This window comes from Elgaria multicarinata, chromosome 15 (assembly GCF_023053635.1).
Source record: "Elgaria multicarinata webbii isolate HBS135686 ecotype San Diego chromosome 15, rElgMul1.1.pri, whole genome shotgun sequence".
Lineage (NCBI taxonomy): Eukaryota > Metazoa > Chordata > Lepidosauria > Squamata > Anguidae > Elgaria > Elgaria multicarinata.
In genome coordinates, this window is record NC_086185.1 from 28,245,365 (window position 1) to 28,262,507 (window position 17,143).

The 17,143-nt window shown below is 45.9% G+C and overlaps 1 protein-coding gene across 6 annotated transcripts in view; it reads left to right on the plus strand.

Annotated features, from left to right (window-relative positions):
• Positions 1–17,143, plus strand: part of ARHGEF9 (Cdc42 guanine nucleotide exchange factor 9) — a 256,681-nt gene that overhangs the window by 120,011 nt on the left and 119,527 nt on the right. The window contains exon 1 of one of the 6 annotated variants that reach the window (XM_063141837.1): positions 1,047–1,840. The exons of the other annotated variants lie outside the window; for them this stretch is intronic. Within the exon in view, the coding sequence (XP_062997907.1) occupies positions 1,817–1,840 (24 nt within the window). The 5' untranslated portion in view covers positions 1,047–1,816. Of the gene's footprint in view, positions 1–1,046; positions 1,841–17,143 lie in introns of those variants that run through there. 6 annotated transcript variants of the gene reach the window in all.

The window sequence follows — 17,143 nt, forward strand, 5'->3', positions numbered from 1 at the left end:
TCACCCCTAGGTAAGTGCGCACCAGAATGACAGCCCCAGAGAGCATGATCAATATGAAAGACAAGCACTGAGTTTTAGGGGGCATTCATGGCCAAGTGATTTTTTAAAAGAAAATAAATCTGGGTTTTACAGTTAGTCCGTTTGTTAAGGCTGAGCTCCAAAGAGGTCCAGCTTTATTTAAAAGATTTATAAGCCACCTTATAGGGTGAGCCCTCCCAAGGTAGCATGCAACAACAGTTAAAACCACACAATGCAATAAAACAATACGAATAGTAATTAAAAAGGAATGCTAAAATCATTCATAAGGTTGTAAAAGAAGCTAAATATAGATCTTCTGGCACTTGCGATTCATATGTGCTCTACTTATTGGACAACACTCGCTTTTTAAGCGTCTGAAGTCTTTTGTAAGCAAGGATGAAATAGCATTTCCATAATTATTTGTAAGAGCTGTAATTCTAGTCATACATCAGATGTTTTCTGACCTGTTTAAGGGCGAATGATACTTTTTCAAGGGTAGGTCTTAAAAGGGGTTTTGGGTTGTTGTTTTTAAAATTAGACTAACAATCCATTGTGAAAAGGGAATGAGAAAAAAACACATTTTTTTAAAAGTGTGCATTAATTTAAAGCATGCCTTAATGAAGTCACTATAACGTCTTTTTTAAATAACTAGCTGTATTACACCTGTGTTTGTTCCACGGGTTCTATCAATAAACTTCTAGGTGAATCTGGGGGCCACGTTCATGAGTTCGCACCTTCATGAAAGAATTTGCTCTGTATGATCTCTGTTCTTCAGGGGTACCTGTCCCTGGTTCGATCACATCATAGTCAGTGTTGTAGGGGAAATGCAGAAACTTCAGCCAAGCTGGTCAACTATACAAGTACTCTTGCTATAATCATTAATAATATAGAATTATCAGTCTCCAGGGTGCTTTATAATCTGAGATAATGAAAGAGAAAGACCCCCTGCCTCAGGGAGTTTACAATCTAAATATCGCCAGAGAAGAAATGCAGGGAAGGGAGAGGAAAGGGTAAAAAATAAATAAAAATGGGATGGATCCAAATATGCTGCAGTTTCATATATTTAGGCTTCATTTAAGTTTCACGTCCTATTTGCATCACAGCTGTTTTTGTAAGCTGTGATTGCTACTTCTGAAGCTGAACTGACCCTTTTTCCTCTGCAAATCTATGCACCATTATTTGAGTATGAATCTCATTGAAACCAGTGGGATTTGCTTCTGAGAAAATATGCATAGGGCTGGGCTGTATGTCTCTGGGCATGTTTGACGTAGAATTCTCATTAAAACAGTTTGGATGTGAAGATATCCAGTCTTCTCCATTCCTCCTTCGCTGTATTTTTGAAATCAGTGCTTCTAGGACAAAGAAAACAAGACACGGGAAATGCAGCTGCATGAGAGATGTGCAGGGGGCACCCTCTGCCAGTGAGCAAATATTTTTGGAACATTATTTGTGTGTTTCGATTTGAATTTTGGAAAATGTTTTAGCCTCGACTATTCCTTCGTGGGGAGAGGAGCATCTTGTGAAACATCAAGTTTCTGGTTTCCTGATTGTTGTCCGTAATAGTGTAGATTTGGTGCCTTACCAAAGATACGAGAATGCGTTCTCCAGATGGTCTCTGCTTTTCTGACTTAAAAGGGGTCAACCGTAGTCCTGGTTTGTCCTTAGCTATAAGGCTATTGAAGCTCTCAGATTAAGCTGCATTTGAATCGTGGTCAGTATTTGGGTAGGACACGATTGAAGATCCGGCTGTACAGAGCATTGCAAATTTAGGAGGTATTGCTCCACGGTCCGAGTTGGGATGAAGAAAAGATTCAGGATTAAGGTGAGCTGAACTTCTTGTTCTTCTAGAGATGTGCATAGCTCAGATCCCATTCCCCACCCACCCCCGGCTTCCTAAGGCTGTTAGATAGTCCTCGGGCATTGGGGAGAGGCCACAAAATGCTCGCAAGTTACTTTGCTTAACTGTAGTGAGCTATTGGGAGAAATATCATTGCTTTACTCCCCCCAAAACCATCAGTTCCGCATTTATTGGGAAGCGTGGACATTTTCTTTCTGTACTCATGTTTGGTCTAGGGTGTTGCCGTTTCTTTATTGGTCTCCCCAGAAGTAGCTGCCTCTCTGTAGTAGTGAATGAAAGAATTCTTCCTTACACGTTTGAGTGTGAAAAGTACCACTTCTGTGTGTAATATAAGGTGTTGTTTTGGTTCCCTCTGGAAAGCGCAGACTGTATTTCCGTGACATCTTTCTGGCCTGTAGAAAGAGTAGCTCTTGATGCTGAGCATTATGAAGGGATGTCTTACTTATAGTGGTGATGTTATTCATCACTGACCGTAGAGGAATCGCTCAGTGGGCAATGCGACCGGTAATTTTTAGGATACCCGTTGCTGAACAACGGCAATTCTAGAATTGGGCAGGCGATAGGTAGACCCGGACCTACTCATAGATCTTGGGTGATTCGCTGCAGATCTCCAAGGGTTTCTGGATTGCTTTTTTTATTGGGGGGGGGGGTAACAATTGCAACAACTAAAAGGCTGCCTGCCCCCTAAAGCTGCTGAAACAAAGATTGGGAGGAAACCAGGAGTTGACTGAGCCTATGCTCAGAGGTACTCTGTTCCTTAATTCTTAGCATATGTTTGCACTCCTGAACCACTATTTTGCACCTGCTTTTGATTAGTGGATCTCAAGGTTCTAGTAGCTGAAATGAAGTATATCCCACAAGCCCAAAGTCTGCCCCCAACCCAAAACACTATATTTTCCAAGACCTCCTCAGTTGATATAGTATTTATACTTGCAACATCTTCTTTCTGGTCCCCCCCCCCCCATGGAAGGCAGATGGCTATTGCTGAATGTCTAATTTTCTAGTATATAAATGTATTGTATTCATTGTTTCATGGACCATCTAACAGGCCACTGTGAAAATGATTCTGATGGCATCACCAAAAGACATCAGTAGAGTGTTTGTTTGCTGGGACAAAATGAGATCTCTCTTTTGTTCTTTTTTTGAAAGAATGCTCTTAACTTCATTGTGGGGAACCTAATAGGGCAATCGCGCCGGCCTGAACTATGGGAGGAGTTGTGACCCATAAAACCCTCAGGCTGACTCCTTGCCATATGTGTTTTGCAAATTAGGAACCAACCTTAAGAAGGTGCACCCTTTTCCTACCCTTCTTAGATTTAATCTGTGGCTTAACACTGCATCATCACTAAAGCTAACCATGGCTGATGTTAACCACAGTTCCTTCTTCATCAGGGTGTGCGAATTCACTTCTGTCTATGGCCTCAAACTCTGGTTTATGAGGGAACTGTGGTTTCCCTCGCAGCAGATATAATGCCAAACTACAGTGAAGGTTGACGAGGGAAGAGAAAGGAAAAATCATGCCACAGAGGGACAGGGGATCTTGCTCCTGAAATTCAGAGAGTCTGGAGGGAGCCAGTTTGTACTAGGACTTTAGTTTTATTATTTGTACATGTTAATTTATTGCAAGGCAAAGTAGGGCATTGTTTTAATCCTGGATGAAACAGCTAGAGAGAAGGAGAAGCCACCTCATGGGTCTCTATGGCCAAATGTATGGGATACAAATTTTTAAAATAAATAGCTAGCTAGCCTCAGAAATATATATATATATATATATATATATATATATATTATAGTATGTTGCTAAGCAGCTACATTTGTATTCTGAGAATGCACACAGAAATGGTTTTGACATTTCAAGTGCCCCTGCTATGTGAGCAAGATTGAAGATTTGCTCCTAAGAGGATTATTTCAATAATTCGTATAGACTGGATTTTTCCATGTTAATTTTGCTGGGCTTTGTCCCATTCCATTTCATCGACTGATATTTGTTTGCCAGGAGATATTTGGAGGCCTGTGCAGTCCATTGCAAGTCCTAATCTTGGGGGGGGGGGGCAACATTTGCTTTTTCCACATTGCTTGTCTCTTGCATTATGTCAGGGATGGACAAATTTGGGAGGTCTAGGGACCATTTTCACCTGCTGAATCCCACGTCCTGGCGGGCTACAGTGAAAAATGTAAACAAAGAAAAATAAGGGGGGCAGGGGAAGAAGGCATTTGTAGCACTGCAGAGTCCCCAAAGTGTCCAATGTAGCTTACTTGCAAGCTGAACGTGACCCTTTTAGCACTCCGTAGCATCAGGGGCATGGCAGAAGCTGCAGTAGAGGGGCACATGTCATGCACCCTGGGGCCCACGTGTCCCTGCCCCCCAAATAACATAACGTAGACAGTTAGAGAGCTTTGGGCGGCCTTTCCCAGCTTGGTGCCCTCCAGATGTGTTGGAGAGGATGGGAAGGATGGGAATTGCAGTCCAACACATCTGGAGGGCAGCAGGTTAGGGAAAGCTGGCTTGGGACCTGCCATGGTTTCACGCTGGAAAGAATGGCACATTTCAAGGCAGCGATCCGGGCCAGCTCCTGAGGGTGGCCCAGGGCACTGCCCTAATAGCTCCATCGTTTTCCCTTTTCACAGAACATCCGAGAAGATTAAAGGCATGCCCTGCCTCCTCCACGTTAAGATACCCTTTGTCCTGCAACCCCTCTTGCAGTTAGTAGTTAATTACTCATGAGTAAGTGCAGGCATCCTCCTAGCTTTGTTACATCCGCCCAGCCTTCCCCAACCTGGCTGGGCATTGTGGGAGTTATAACACAACTGGAGTATAACACAGCTGTCGGGTACCAGGTTAGGGCAGGCTGCATTAGCCGGAGCTGCCAAGGGATGAGCGAAAGGGCTCTATGTTCAATCTCGTGCCTTGGCAGTGGTGCAGCCCTGTGTCATTGCTTTGCAGCAATGAATTTTCTTTTTCGGTAAATCTGATTGACTGGAGAGTGTGGGCTGTGAGCCAGGAATTCCTCGGTTCAGACCTTTCGACAGCCATGAAACTGCCAGGTGGCCCGGGGTACGCTGCTCTTCCTCAAACTACTCAGCCCCGTGTGTGCAGCGAGGGCGTTTTCCTGCTTATCTACCCCTCTGGGGTTTTGTAAGTGTCACTTAGCATGCACGTGAAGCACTCTGTGGCACTCCAGAGATGCTGCAAACGTGCCAACCTTTTCATGGATTTATAGAGTGCCATCAGTGGGCAGGGCCCTTTCCACGAAGAGGCTTCCCTGCTCCCAAGGATCTTACAATCTGAGATTTGACAGGGGGGAAGCAACAGAGGCCGGGATAATAAACTGGGAAGCCATGTGCATTTCTTTCAGTTGCAACAACGTACGCATAATTACATTTTGGGGTCATTGGGCACATTTGGAATTTTGAGAGCGTGTCATGGATGTCGTGACAAAATGGCTGCCACGCTGGGCATTCCCAGTCCCAAAACACTGACTCCCCAGAAGGCAAACTGGTGAGGCGAAAGAAAAAATAATTTGCCCAAGAACCTAAGTACAACGCAGAGGTGGAGCTGAGCTCCAAAATCTAAAACCACGCTTGGAAACCCGAATAAAGTTGGCACTGGAGGGCGGCACTTCGCTTTGAAGCATGCCAGCCTCTCAGTTAAATAATAATAGTCATTTTAAAAACCTTAAGAAATAAAAGAAAAAATCAGGAGGGGCAGGGGACTGGCAGGAGCCAAGAGAGGTGTCCATGAGCACCATATTGGACACCCCAGAACTAGGGGAATGTGCCAAAAGTGGGTTTTGAGGAGCGATTTGAAAGAAGAGAGGAAGGAGACCTCACACAGGTGTTCTGGGAGGCAGGTGAAAGTGTTCGGGGAAGCCAGGGAGAAAGATAGATGAAAATGTCAACCCAGTGTAAAGAAGGCAAACTCCATGTTAGGCATGATAAGAAAAGGAACTGAGAATAAAACTGCCAGCGTCATACTACCTTTATACAAATCTATCGTGGTGCGGCCACACCTAGGCCGTTTCTACACCAGCCTGAAAATCCGGGCTGGTCACGGCCGAGTCCCTGTGCATCCAAATGATGCGCAGGGACTCCCGGAGGTAAGGGGGGACGAGCATGGCGTTTTCCCAGGGATAAATAATCCCTGGGAAAACCCAATTCTTCCTGTGATCTAGGGATCATCCCGAGACTGCAGGAGGTGTGTGGGCGCCTGTCCCAGCTTCGTCCCACCTGCTAGTGAATAAACGTGAGGAGGCGGGAAATGACCACGGGTCACAGAGCTCTTCAGGTGCTCCGTGCCCATCAGGCCTGGGGGAGGAGAGCAGGAACGGGTTTTTTTTTTGTGTGTGTTTACTCACATTTTTGTTGGAGCACAAGTGCGCTCATCTTCTGACATACTCCCTCCCGGGATGCCACGCACACTTGTGGACAAAGGGGAGGATCTCGTGAGCGGAATGTCGCGAGATCCTCCCCCCTCCCTCCCAGAATGCCTGGAGGTGTAGAAAGGCCCTTAGAATTACGGTGTGCCGAGCTGATTGGTAGAAGTTTCAGGTCTGATAAAAGTGCATAGTTAAATCATGGAACTCACTACCACAAGCTGTAGTGATGGCCACCAATTTGGATGGCTTTAAAAGGGGGTTGGATAAATTCCTGGAGGAGAAGGCTATCCATGGCTACTAGCCCTGGTGGTTGTGTGCTACTTCCAGTATTCAAGGCACTAAGCCTGTATGCATCAGTTGCTGGGGAACATGGGTGGGAGGGTGCTGTTGCATCATGTCCTGCTCTGTTGGTCCCTGGCCGACAGCTTCTTGGCCACAGTGTGAACAGAGTGCTGGACTAGTTGGACCCTTGGTCTGATCCAATGGGGCTTTTCTTATGTTCTGATGTTCTTAAGATTCTTTTGAGGGAGCAGTTTTTTAAAATAAATAAATCAGAAAGCGATTTTCACTTGGCAGCAGCTTTCACTGCATGTCGCTGATGCAGATTTAGGATTTCCATCTGCACATGCCCTTCTGCCTTGCAGTGCTTTGAAATCCCATTGAACCTGGTGGATGCATACTCTCATCCAAATGCAGGGCCATTCATTTGGATGAGAGGGCAGCTTTCCCCAACTTGGAGGCCTCCGATGCTTTGGACTCCGATCCGCCCTTGTGAGCATGGCCAATGGTCAGGAATGCTCAGAGCTGTAGCCAATAATAATAATAATAATAATAATAATAATGATGATGATGATAATAATAATACGAAGGGCTGAGATGGGGCATTGATCCCCACCCATTCATTTTGGAGGCTTCTCAGTTGGTGTTAGGTGACGGGGATGTTTTGTGATGGAGAAATGGTGATGGGTCGTAAGAACAAGCCCTATAAGACCAGACTCATGGTCCTCCAGCATGCCTCTGGGAAGTCTAAAAGCAGGACTAGAAGGAATCCAGCTTATCTGGTGTCTTACCTTGATGAAGCTAAGCGGGTCTAGGCCTGGTCAGTTTCTAGAAGGGCGACTACCAGGGAACCCCATGTACATTGATTCCTGCATTGAGCAGGGGGTTGGAGTCAGTGGTAGGGTGACCATATGAAAAGGAGGACAGGGCTCCTGTATCTTTAACAGTTGCATAGAAAAGGGAATTTCAGCAGGTGTCATTTGTATATATGGAGAACCTGGTGAAATCCCCTCTTCATCACAACAGTTAAAGGTGCAGGAGCTATACTAGAGTGACCAGATTTAAAAGAGGGCAGGGCACCTGTAGCTTTAACTGTTGTGCTGAAGAGGGAATTTCACCAGGTTCCCCATATATACAAATGACATCTGCTGAAATTTCCTTTTCAATACAACTGTTAAAGATACAGGATCCCTGTCCTCCTTTTTATATGGTCACCCTAGTCAGTGGCCTTGTAGGCCCCTTCCAACTCTATGATTCTATGAAGCACATCTCCTCTTTTGCTTCATCCCCCAGCATCTGGTACTCAGAGGTAGACTGCATGAGAATGTGGAAGCTGTATGTCGTGACTAGTAGCTCCTTATGGAAATATTGAAACTCATCACACGGGGAAATCGCGTTTGCTTACCGTTGCGAACCCACGTGTTTGTCCCTCATTGCTTCTTCTTTTAAAAGAGGAAGTAAACAACGTGCAATGTCCACTCCATTCCTGCAAATTGCAAAATGAAGGTGTTATAAACTATGAATAAATAAATTGATTGATTGATTGATCGATCGATCGATCCATGCATGTCAAGACTTTGCTACCCACAAGAACTGACATTTTCAAGGTCCTAACAAATAGGGGTAAGCAGAAATGAAAGGTTGCTTTTTGCAAACTCACAGACACACTCTGGAGAATGTTTGTGGCTGATACCAAAGTGGGGCAAAGATGTTCGTCCATCCAGTCCATAGCTACTACATAGCCCAGCCTTTCCCAATGGGTGTCCTCCAGGTGTTGTGCATGTCAGTTCGCATCAGCCCCAGCCAGCATGGCTAATGATCAGGAATCCTGGGAGTTGTAGTCCAAAACATCTGGAGGGCTATTATAGCCATTCACTTGACGCTGTCAAAACTGATAGGTTACGTAACGTTATGAGGCCATCGCACTCACCATGTAATCCTTTATAGGCTGGCTCCAAAAAGAATTATAATCAGTGTATTTTTAGATTGGGGGGCGGGATTCATCCCTGAAAAGTACTTCATTTGTGCTGGAGATGTTTTTAGGTGAGCATTTGCTGCCCTACTAAAAACTTCCTGACTGTTAGAGCAGTGCGACGGTGGAATCAGTTACCTAGGGAGGTTGTGGGCTCTCCCACACTAGAGGCCTTCAAGAGGCAGCTGGACAACCATCTGTCAGGGATGCTTTAGGGTGGATTCCTGCATTGAGCAGGGGGTTGGACTAGATGGCCTTGTAGGCCCCTTCCAACTCTGCTATTCTATGATTCTATGTCTTCTTCTAACTTGAATTCCCAGTCATTTGAGAAGAGCATATCTTATACCACACTAATTTCCAAACTGTGTAGGTGCCTTGAAATTCTTTGGAACCTTATCAAGGACTCCTCAGTGAGAAGATCAGTTATGGCAGACAGTTTCCCCTAAAAACAGATTGATTGTTCAAGACTATTGATCTTCTCCTGAAATATATTTGAAAAAATTCCGGGGCAGACTCAGCAGTTCATGCAGTGGAGTGGTGCGATCCTTCAGGCCTGGCCAGTGTCAATTGCGAATCGTGCACCAACGTGCCCAAACATCCACTTATACATCACCCAAAAAAGGAAAGCAATTTGCATGAAATTTGCACATGCTAATTTATATGTGTTGATGGAAATTTAGGAAAAAAATGTTATCGTTTAAATATCAATACAATACAGCTCATCGTCGTGGCCACAGCTAGATGGGGCGACATCCCAGGGATCACTCCAGGATCATCCCTGTGCATCCACATGACGCACAGGGGATCCTGGGGGCAGGGAGGGATCATCCCTCCCTTAACCTGGCATAACGGCCATCATTTCTATCCCGACTTTTCCATGCCCATCAGGGGTGGGGTGGGGGGAGCAGGAGGTTGTTTTTTTAAAAAAAACACTACCACTGTTTTTGCTCAAGCGCTCATTCACTCTTTTCTGATAAAAAATAAACAAATAAAATGGCGGGTGCAACGTCCTCTTCCTCCCAGGACATCGCGCTCCACATGTAGACTGAGGGGGAGGATCTTGCGATCACCATATCGCGAGATCCTACCCCCTCCAGGCCCTGGTCTAGCCATGCCCTATGACTGGGTTCACACAATACACTAACCCATGATGGTTTATTTTCCACAACAAGCCATAATGCATTGTTTGTTGGATGTCCCCCCCCCCCACCCAATGGTGGTTTGCTTCCCCCAGATCACCCATCTGAGAACCCATGGTCTGCAGTAGAGGCTGTTCATACCAGCAGTGGGTTAGTCTGTTGTCTGCTGCACCACTGTGGATTTCACACGTTGCCTACAGGCCTGCTCCGCAAGAGTGGCCAAAACCGCTGCTCTACTACATTTAAGACATCTTTATTCCTGCCACAAAGGAAGCTGGGTTAACTGCCCAGCTGGGTAGGAGGACTCCAGGACGAGGGAGCAAGGGGTTTTTCAAATAAACCACTCTGTGTAACTTGTTTGCCAAATGATCACTAGATTGTTTACATAACCATCTATCCAACGTAACTTGCCACCCATCCTAGGTTAGCGTGATGTGTGAACCCACTCTGTGGTTTCTCAGACTGCTGCCCAGGTACCTGCTCACTGTTAATGGACAACTTAAGAGCCCTTGCGCTCCATTCTTGTGGTTCTTTATCTTCAAACTGGTCAGGCCTTCAAACTGAAGATGCTTTCAAATGGAGGACCATCCTCTGACAACCCTCAAATAGAGGAATGTCCTCTGTAATGTAGGACACATGGCCATCATACCAGATATCCTCAGCAATGCATTAGGGTTCGTCAGCTGACAAGCTGACATTGAAAGGGATTCCACAAAGGAAGAAGGTCTGAAAAACAGAGCTGCGTCAAATTAGTTAAACGTACGCAAATCATCTTGTAAAGAGGTTGCAGTTGATTGTCTTCATTCTTTACTTCTTAGAATTTCCATGGGAAGCTGTACACTCAAACTATGCCCACTTTGAGCGTTTGTTAGAGCACATATTTTCATACCTCGGGCATTGTTGAGGAATACCCAACATGGTTTGAAGTTTTGACATGTTACAAGGGTCTTTCTCAAACTTGGAGCATGGGAGATGCCAGTCCTGCCCAAAAAATGGAGAGGAAGAGGTGGGTGGAAGATTGGATTAAAACTGGCGAGGTTATCCTTCTCAGAATTTGGGCACTGGTCTTGGCCTGCTGAGATGAAAGGAAGGGAGTCTAGGGATGGCCTTCTCCTTCATACAGTGATGATGTCCTCTGCTTCCTGAAGTCTGAGCCACTCCTTGTTCCCTCCATTGTCTTTCAACCAATCATATTTCAATCAGCTGCAGTAGACCCAGGGCCTCCAGCATGGATGAAGGCTGTCCTTGCCATCTTGTTGAGATTTCAGCTCAATGTATGAGCCCCCGTGGGATGGTAATAGCAAAGAAGGCTACAAAAGAGGAGTGGGGGAAATGTTTAGAATGATTTATGGGTTAGGTCTTGTGGCCTCGTGTGGCACAGAGTGGTAAGCGGCAGTTTCTGCAGCCGAAACTCTCCCCACGGCCTGAGTTCGATCCCAGCGGAAGCTGGTTCTCAGGCAGCCGGCTCAGGTTGGCTCAGCCTTCCATCCTTCTGAGGTTGGTAAAATGAGTACCCAGCTAGCTGGGGGAAAGGTAACCGTGACTGGGGAAGGCAATGGCAAACCACCCCTCTACAAAGTCTGCCAAGAAAATGTCAGCGAAAGCAGGCGTCCCTCTAGGAGTCAACAACGACTCAAGTGCTGACACGAGAGGTTCCTTTCCTTTCCTTGTGGCACAGCAGCTTTCCCCTTGTGCTGGTTATTGCAACTCTACTCGTGAAGGACGCCCTTTCTGCTTTCTCAGACCCTTGGCTCCATTCTCCATGAAGCGGTCTCCCCAGCTATCCCAGCATGGAAGAGAGCCTCAGTGGCCATCAGGTCCAAAGTATTGAGCAAAGGGTGGGTTGTAATTGATGGGGGAGAAGACGCAATAATTCACTAGTGTTGAGATGACAGCTGAATGGATTTTTCAGTTACTCTGGTCAAGTTTAGATAAATCTAATCCCCACAGTACCCACAGCCAGGCTGGGCCAATCTGTTGGAGGGGGGCTGTTTTGGTAGAGGTGATTAAAAGTTTTTCCCCTTTGATGTAAAAGAAAAAGATGAAGAAGAAGATGGAGCAGGGGGAGAGAAGAAAAAGGGTTTTAGATCCTGACTTCTCCCTAAATGCATGCTGTGTGGCTAGGAATAGGTCTTGCATCAATCGCGAGATTGTTGCCACCTCTGAGAGATCATTTGAATCAGGAATGCAGGAAGTAAATGCAATACAACTAAAGGTGGTGCATCTCTTGCTCTGGAAATATCTGCTCCATTTTTACCTAGGGATGTTCAAGGATTTTGCTAGTCCACATTTTTAAGCAGTCAGTCTGATTTACACTTCCTGGACTAATATGTAGATCAGAATGCAGTTTTCTGGCTTTCATGCTTCTTGGAATTTTGCAGTGCTGTTCTAAACTTCTTCTTTTTTTATTTTTTCTTTAAAGTGTACCAAAATGCAAAATGTATTTTAGGATAAATGCACACATCGATGCATTATTTAGGTTAAAATGTGTGCATGGATGTGTATTTTGCGGAGAGTATGATTAAAAAATAATGTAAATTTTCATGCACAAATAATTTTACAATAACCATACTTAAAACATCAAAGGCAGATGCGATTGTAACCCCTCCCCCCATATTTCACTCCCTCTCATATTTAATTGTTTTGTTTAAAATATTTATAAGATGCTTTTCAACAAGCCTCCCAGGGGTTGTTGAATCCTCTCAGGCTTACAATACAAACACACACACACACACACACACACAAAATGCCCAAAACAACATCTGCCTTCGAGACAGCCAATAGTTGCATCCTCCAGGTAAAGGATCACAGGTGGGGGGGGGGGCTGTGGCTCAGGAGTAGAGCAGCTGCCTTGTCCCAAGTTCAATCCCTGGCATCTCCAGGTAGGGCTAGGAAGGAATCCTGGCTGCAATCCTGGAAAGCCACTGCCAGTCAGTGTCAACAATACTTGGCTAGATGGACCAATGGACCACCTATAAGGCAGCTTCCAATGTTCCTAGATGATGTGTGGGGGGGGATTCTCTGTACCTGAGTCCCTGGACAGCTGCTGCCAGACAGGTTGGACCAGATGGACCGGTGCTCTGACTCAGCATAAAGCCACTCGATGTGTTCTTCCAGAGACTTGAAGGCAGTTTGGAAGAGGGGCTGCTGTTTGTGATGTAGAACCTCACCCTACATTTTTCTCTGGACAGGTGTCATAAGAACGTCAGAAGATGCTGGATCTAGCACTCATGTCCTGCCCGCAAGCAGGACATGAGTGCTAGAGCCCTCTCACACGGTTGCTACCCTAGCAACTGTCAACCGCAGGTAGACTAGCTAGAGGTGCCATTTAGCCATCACAAAGCTAAATTCCAGTGGGAGAAAAGAACCATGCCTCTTAACTGACCCTTCAGCCTTTTAAATATGAATGTCTGTCTCCAGCCTAGTGCAACGTGTTTGAGATCGTATTGTGATGGTTGTGGTTGTGGTTATTTCCCTTATTTTGCCAAATGAGAAGTCTCTTTAATGAACGGTCTTGCATGGAATCCATCTGCCTCATGCTGTACCAAGTATGTCTTGGTGACGTACGTGTGACTGCATGGTCTCCGGGAACATCGTCTGATAAATGTAGCAAGCGCATCTTACATAATCTCCTGAAAGCAAGAATCCGCTGCAGCCCAAGCTGGGCTTCCTCTCCAGGCAGCCTCGGTTAGCGTCAGCGAAGCACTGGGCTGTGCAGCTCTGCCAACGGGCCTCCTTGTCTTCCTCCGCACAGCTGTGCCTGATGTGCAGAACGGCCCCTGCCAGGCTTCGCCTTCATTGCACTGGCTTCTGCCGAGCCACAAGCAACAGTAGATTTTTTTTGGGGGGGGGCCTTCCCTGCCCCCCATCCTTCCTGCGTTAGAGGCAAGAACCTGCTTTATGTGGGTGGGAGACGGTTCCCTCTCCCCCTCTCCTTAAAATCGCACTCTATTTCTAGACATAAATGCATTGCCCTTTCCTCCATCTACCCACGCACTTTCGCCCACTCAACCGCCTACGTACAAAATAGATCGTAATCAACAGCTGCTTTTAGAGCTGATCTAGAGCGCCTCGGTGCTCTTTCGGCAAACTGGTTTTAGACTCTTTTGTCTCCTCCGCCCGGCTCCCGCTGGCAACATGCCTGTGATTGCTGTATATATTAATGGCAAATGAGGAAGGCATTGGCATGTTGTATTAATTAGCGGTGCGGCTTTAAGAGCTGGGTCCACAGGGTTCCCGTGCTGCCGTTGGCATCTCACGTCTGATCTCTTTTACACAGGGCAGAGGGCTGCTTTCTGTGTGGTTCCAGGGGTTCACGCCGCTCACCATTCCTGCTGTGCAGGCTGTTCGTTGCGGAGGGGCTTGCATCTCCGCGCGGCTTGGTGGATTGTCCCCTTGGGTGAGGGAGCGTAGAGTAAGGGATGGCGCCTGCCAAGGAAGAAACTGTGAATGGTCTAGATCTGGATGGAGCTGAGGAGGAGCAAGCCAAAAAGGCTTGCAGACACTTGCGTGGCTGCCATAGTATCTTGGTGTTTCCCTAAAGCCAAAGGAGATGGAGCCACGAGGGAATCCGGCATCAGATTGCAAATGAACATTAAGTAAGGGCTGCTGAAAAGCAATAAAAATGCCGTTCCAGCAACACTGCAACATCCGTCTGCTAAGGCGGAGCCGAAACGCCCGGCCTTGTTTTTGTATGCAGGAAAGGAGCCTCCTGTTTTCAGCACCTTTTGCAAATGTCCCGCTTTGGAGGCCGTGCTTTTCAACGGCACTTTCACTTTTCGTCACCCTCAAGGGGGGGGGAGCTTCGGCGTTGCGGGCCCTCGCTGCCGTTCAGTCCCGTCAGCTGCGGTGACCCACTTGGTTTTGTTCCTGTTCTACCTCAATTCTAACGACATGAGAGAGGCCCAGGAACAACCAAATCATGTGGGTTGCCACAGCCAAATGGAGCAAATAACAGTGCAGACGAAAGTAGCCAAAAACAGTCAGCGCAAAGGAAGGAAGGAAACTGGTACCTGGAGAGAACCGATGTGAATGCCCAGGGAGAGGAATAGTTGAGGGCCATTGACTCAGGGCCATTAACTATGCTAATTTCAAGGAAAATACAGAAATTGTTGAATATTCGAGGGGGCACTGCTATTATTTTTCCAACCTGAAAGCCAAATGTGATGGAACCTGGCTTTTAAATCTGTGGAGGGCAAAGCTACGGCAAAGCAGCCTTCTGCAGTGCATGCTGCTGAAAGGGAGCGGAGCAGCCCAATGAGATGTTTCGTAAGAGAAATTTGCCAGGGTGAGGTGTAGCTCAGTGGTAACAGCATCTGCTTTATGTGCAATCAATCCCCAGCATCTCTAGGTAGGGCTGAGAAAGTCCCCTCCCTGAGACCTTGGAGAGCCACCTCCTGCACAGAGAATACGGAACTAGAAAGACCAACAACCTGACTCAGTGCAAGGCATCCTACATTTAGGAAATAGAAACCAAATGCATAGTTACAAGATGGGGGATACTTGGCTCAGCAATACTACAAATGAGAAGGGTCTTGGAATTGTTATAGATCACAAGCTGAATATGAGCCAACAGTGTGATATGGCTGCAAGAAAGGCAAATGCTATTTTGGGCTGCATTAATAGAAGTATAGTTTCCAAATCGCGTGAGGTACTGGTTCCTCTCTATTCGGCCCTGGTTAGGCCTCATCTAGAGTATTGCATCCAGTTCTGGGCGCCACAATTCAAGAAGGATGCAGACAAGCTGGAGCGTGTTCAGAGGAGGGCAACCAGGATGATCAGGGGTCTGGAAACAAAGCCCTGTGAGGAGAGACTGAAAGAACTGGGCATGTTTAGCCTGGAGAAGAGAAGACTGAGGGGAAACATGATAGCACTCTTCAAATACTTAAAAGTTTGTCACACAGAGGAGGGCCAGGATCTCTTCTTGATCCTCCCAGAGTGCAGGACATGGAATAACGGGCTCAAGTTAAACGAAGCCAGATTCCAGCTGGACATCAGGAAAAACTTCCTGACTGTTAGAGCAGTATGACAATGGAATCAGTTACCTAGGGAGGTTGTGGGCTCTCCCACACTAGAGGCCTTCAAGAGGCAGCTGGACAACCATCTGTCAGGGATGCTTTAAGGTGGATTCCTGCATTGAGCAGGGGTTGGACTCGATGGCCTTGTAGGCCCCTTCCAACTCTGCTATTCTATGATTCTATAATTTCTTCCTAGAAGAGCAAGAAACAGATGCCTCCTGGTTGGTTTCCAGTGTTCTCTGTGTCATCAACAACCTTTGCAGTCCTCAACTCCCTTTACTCTAAAGTAAACCAATGGAAGTCAGTGTGAGAACACCAGTTTAAAATCTCTTCACTGGCTGCCAGTTAGTTTCCAGGAGAAGTATAAAGTGTTGGTTATTACTTTTAAAGCCCTACATGGTTTGGGTCTAGGCTACCTGCGGGATCGCCTCCTCCCGTACAATCCGCCCTGCATATTCAGGTCCTCTGGGAAGAATCTACTTTAGCCTGCCAAAGTTAGGCTGACAAGTATTACCCAAAGGACCTTCTCTTCTGCTGCTCCCAGACTGTGGAACGGCCTGCCGGAGGAGACTCGTCGACTTAACAGTCTTTTAGCATTTAAGAAAGCTATAAAGACTGATCTATTCTGGCAGGCCTATCCAGTGGAATTTTAGGATGTTTTTAGGATGTTTTAATAATGTATATTATGTTTTAAATTCAGTTTTATGTATTTTATACTTATTTTTGTTCCTCGCCTCGATCCAAACGGAGAGGTGGGTAAGAAATAAAATTATTATTATTATAGGCAAAGGAAAAAGCAGCTTGAAGTTTACAACATGTGATCTTGATCTGTTTAATTTAATATAAACCACTCTTCCTCAATCAATGTGCTGCCCTCAGATGGTTTGGACAATGACTCTTATGATCCCTGACCATTGACCGTGCTGCCTGGGAAAGATGGGAGTTGTAGTCTAAAACATCTGGAGGGCACTGGGTTCAGGAAGGCTGGTCCCAGCTGTAAAACTATTTCCCATCCTAGTCACCTCCGCTGACTTCTCTGACGTTACAGCAGGGATTATTCTATTCCGCATAGCTTAGTTTTTGCATTTCCTGTGTGCAAATGCCAGCTTACAGATAATAGTATATAATAGTATCATGTACACACGTGGTCCATTAAACATCACTAATCTTTATGTGTATTCCAGCTTACTTTCAGGCCTTTCTAAATTCATATATTTATGGTTTTTAAAAAACCATGAATAGAAATATTTTTAGAAAAATATATAGCATGTGTGGAACATTTGTGTGGCTTTGCTAAATAAGTACTAAGGGGTCTGATTAGACATTCCATGGTAAAGCCTGGATATTTGGATTTACAAAAGAGAGTCAAGGCATCTTTGTGAAGACACCTTGACTCTGGAATGCACTCCCAATGGAGCCAGGATCGGCACCGGCCTTGTTATCTTTTTAGCAATAAATCAAGATTTTCCTTCTCAACCCAGGCA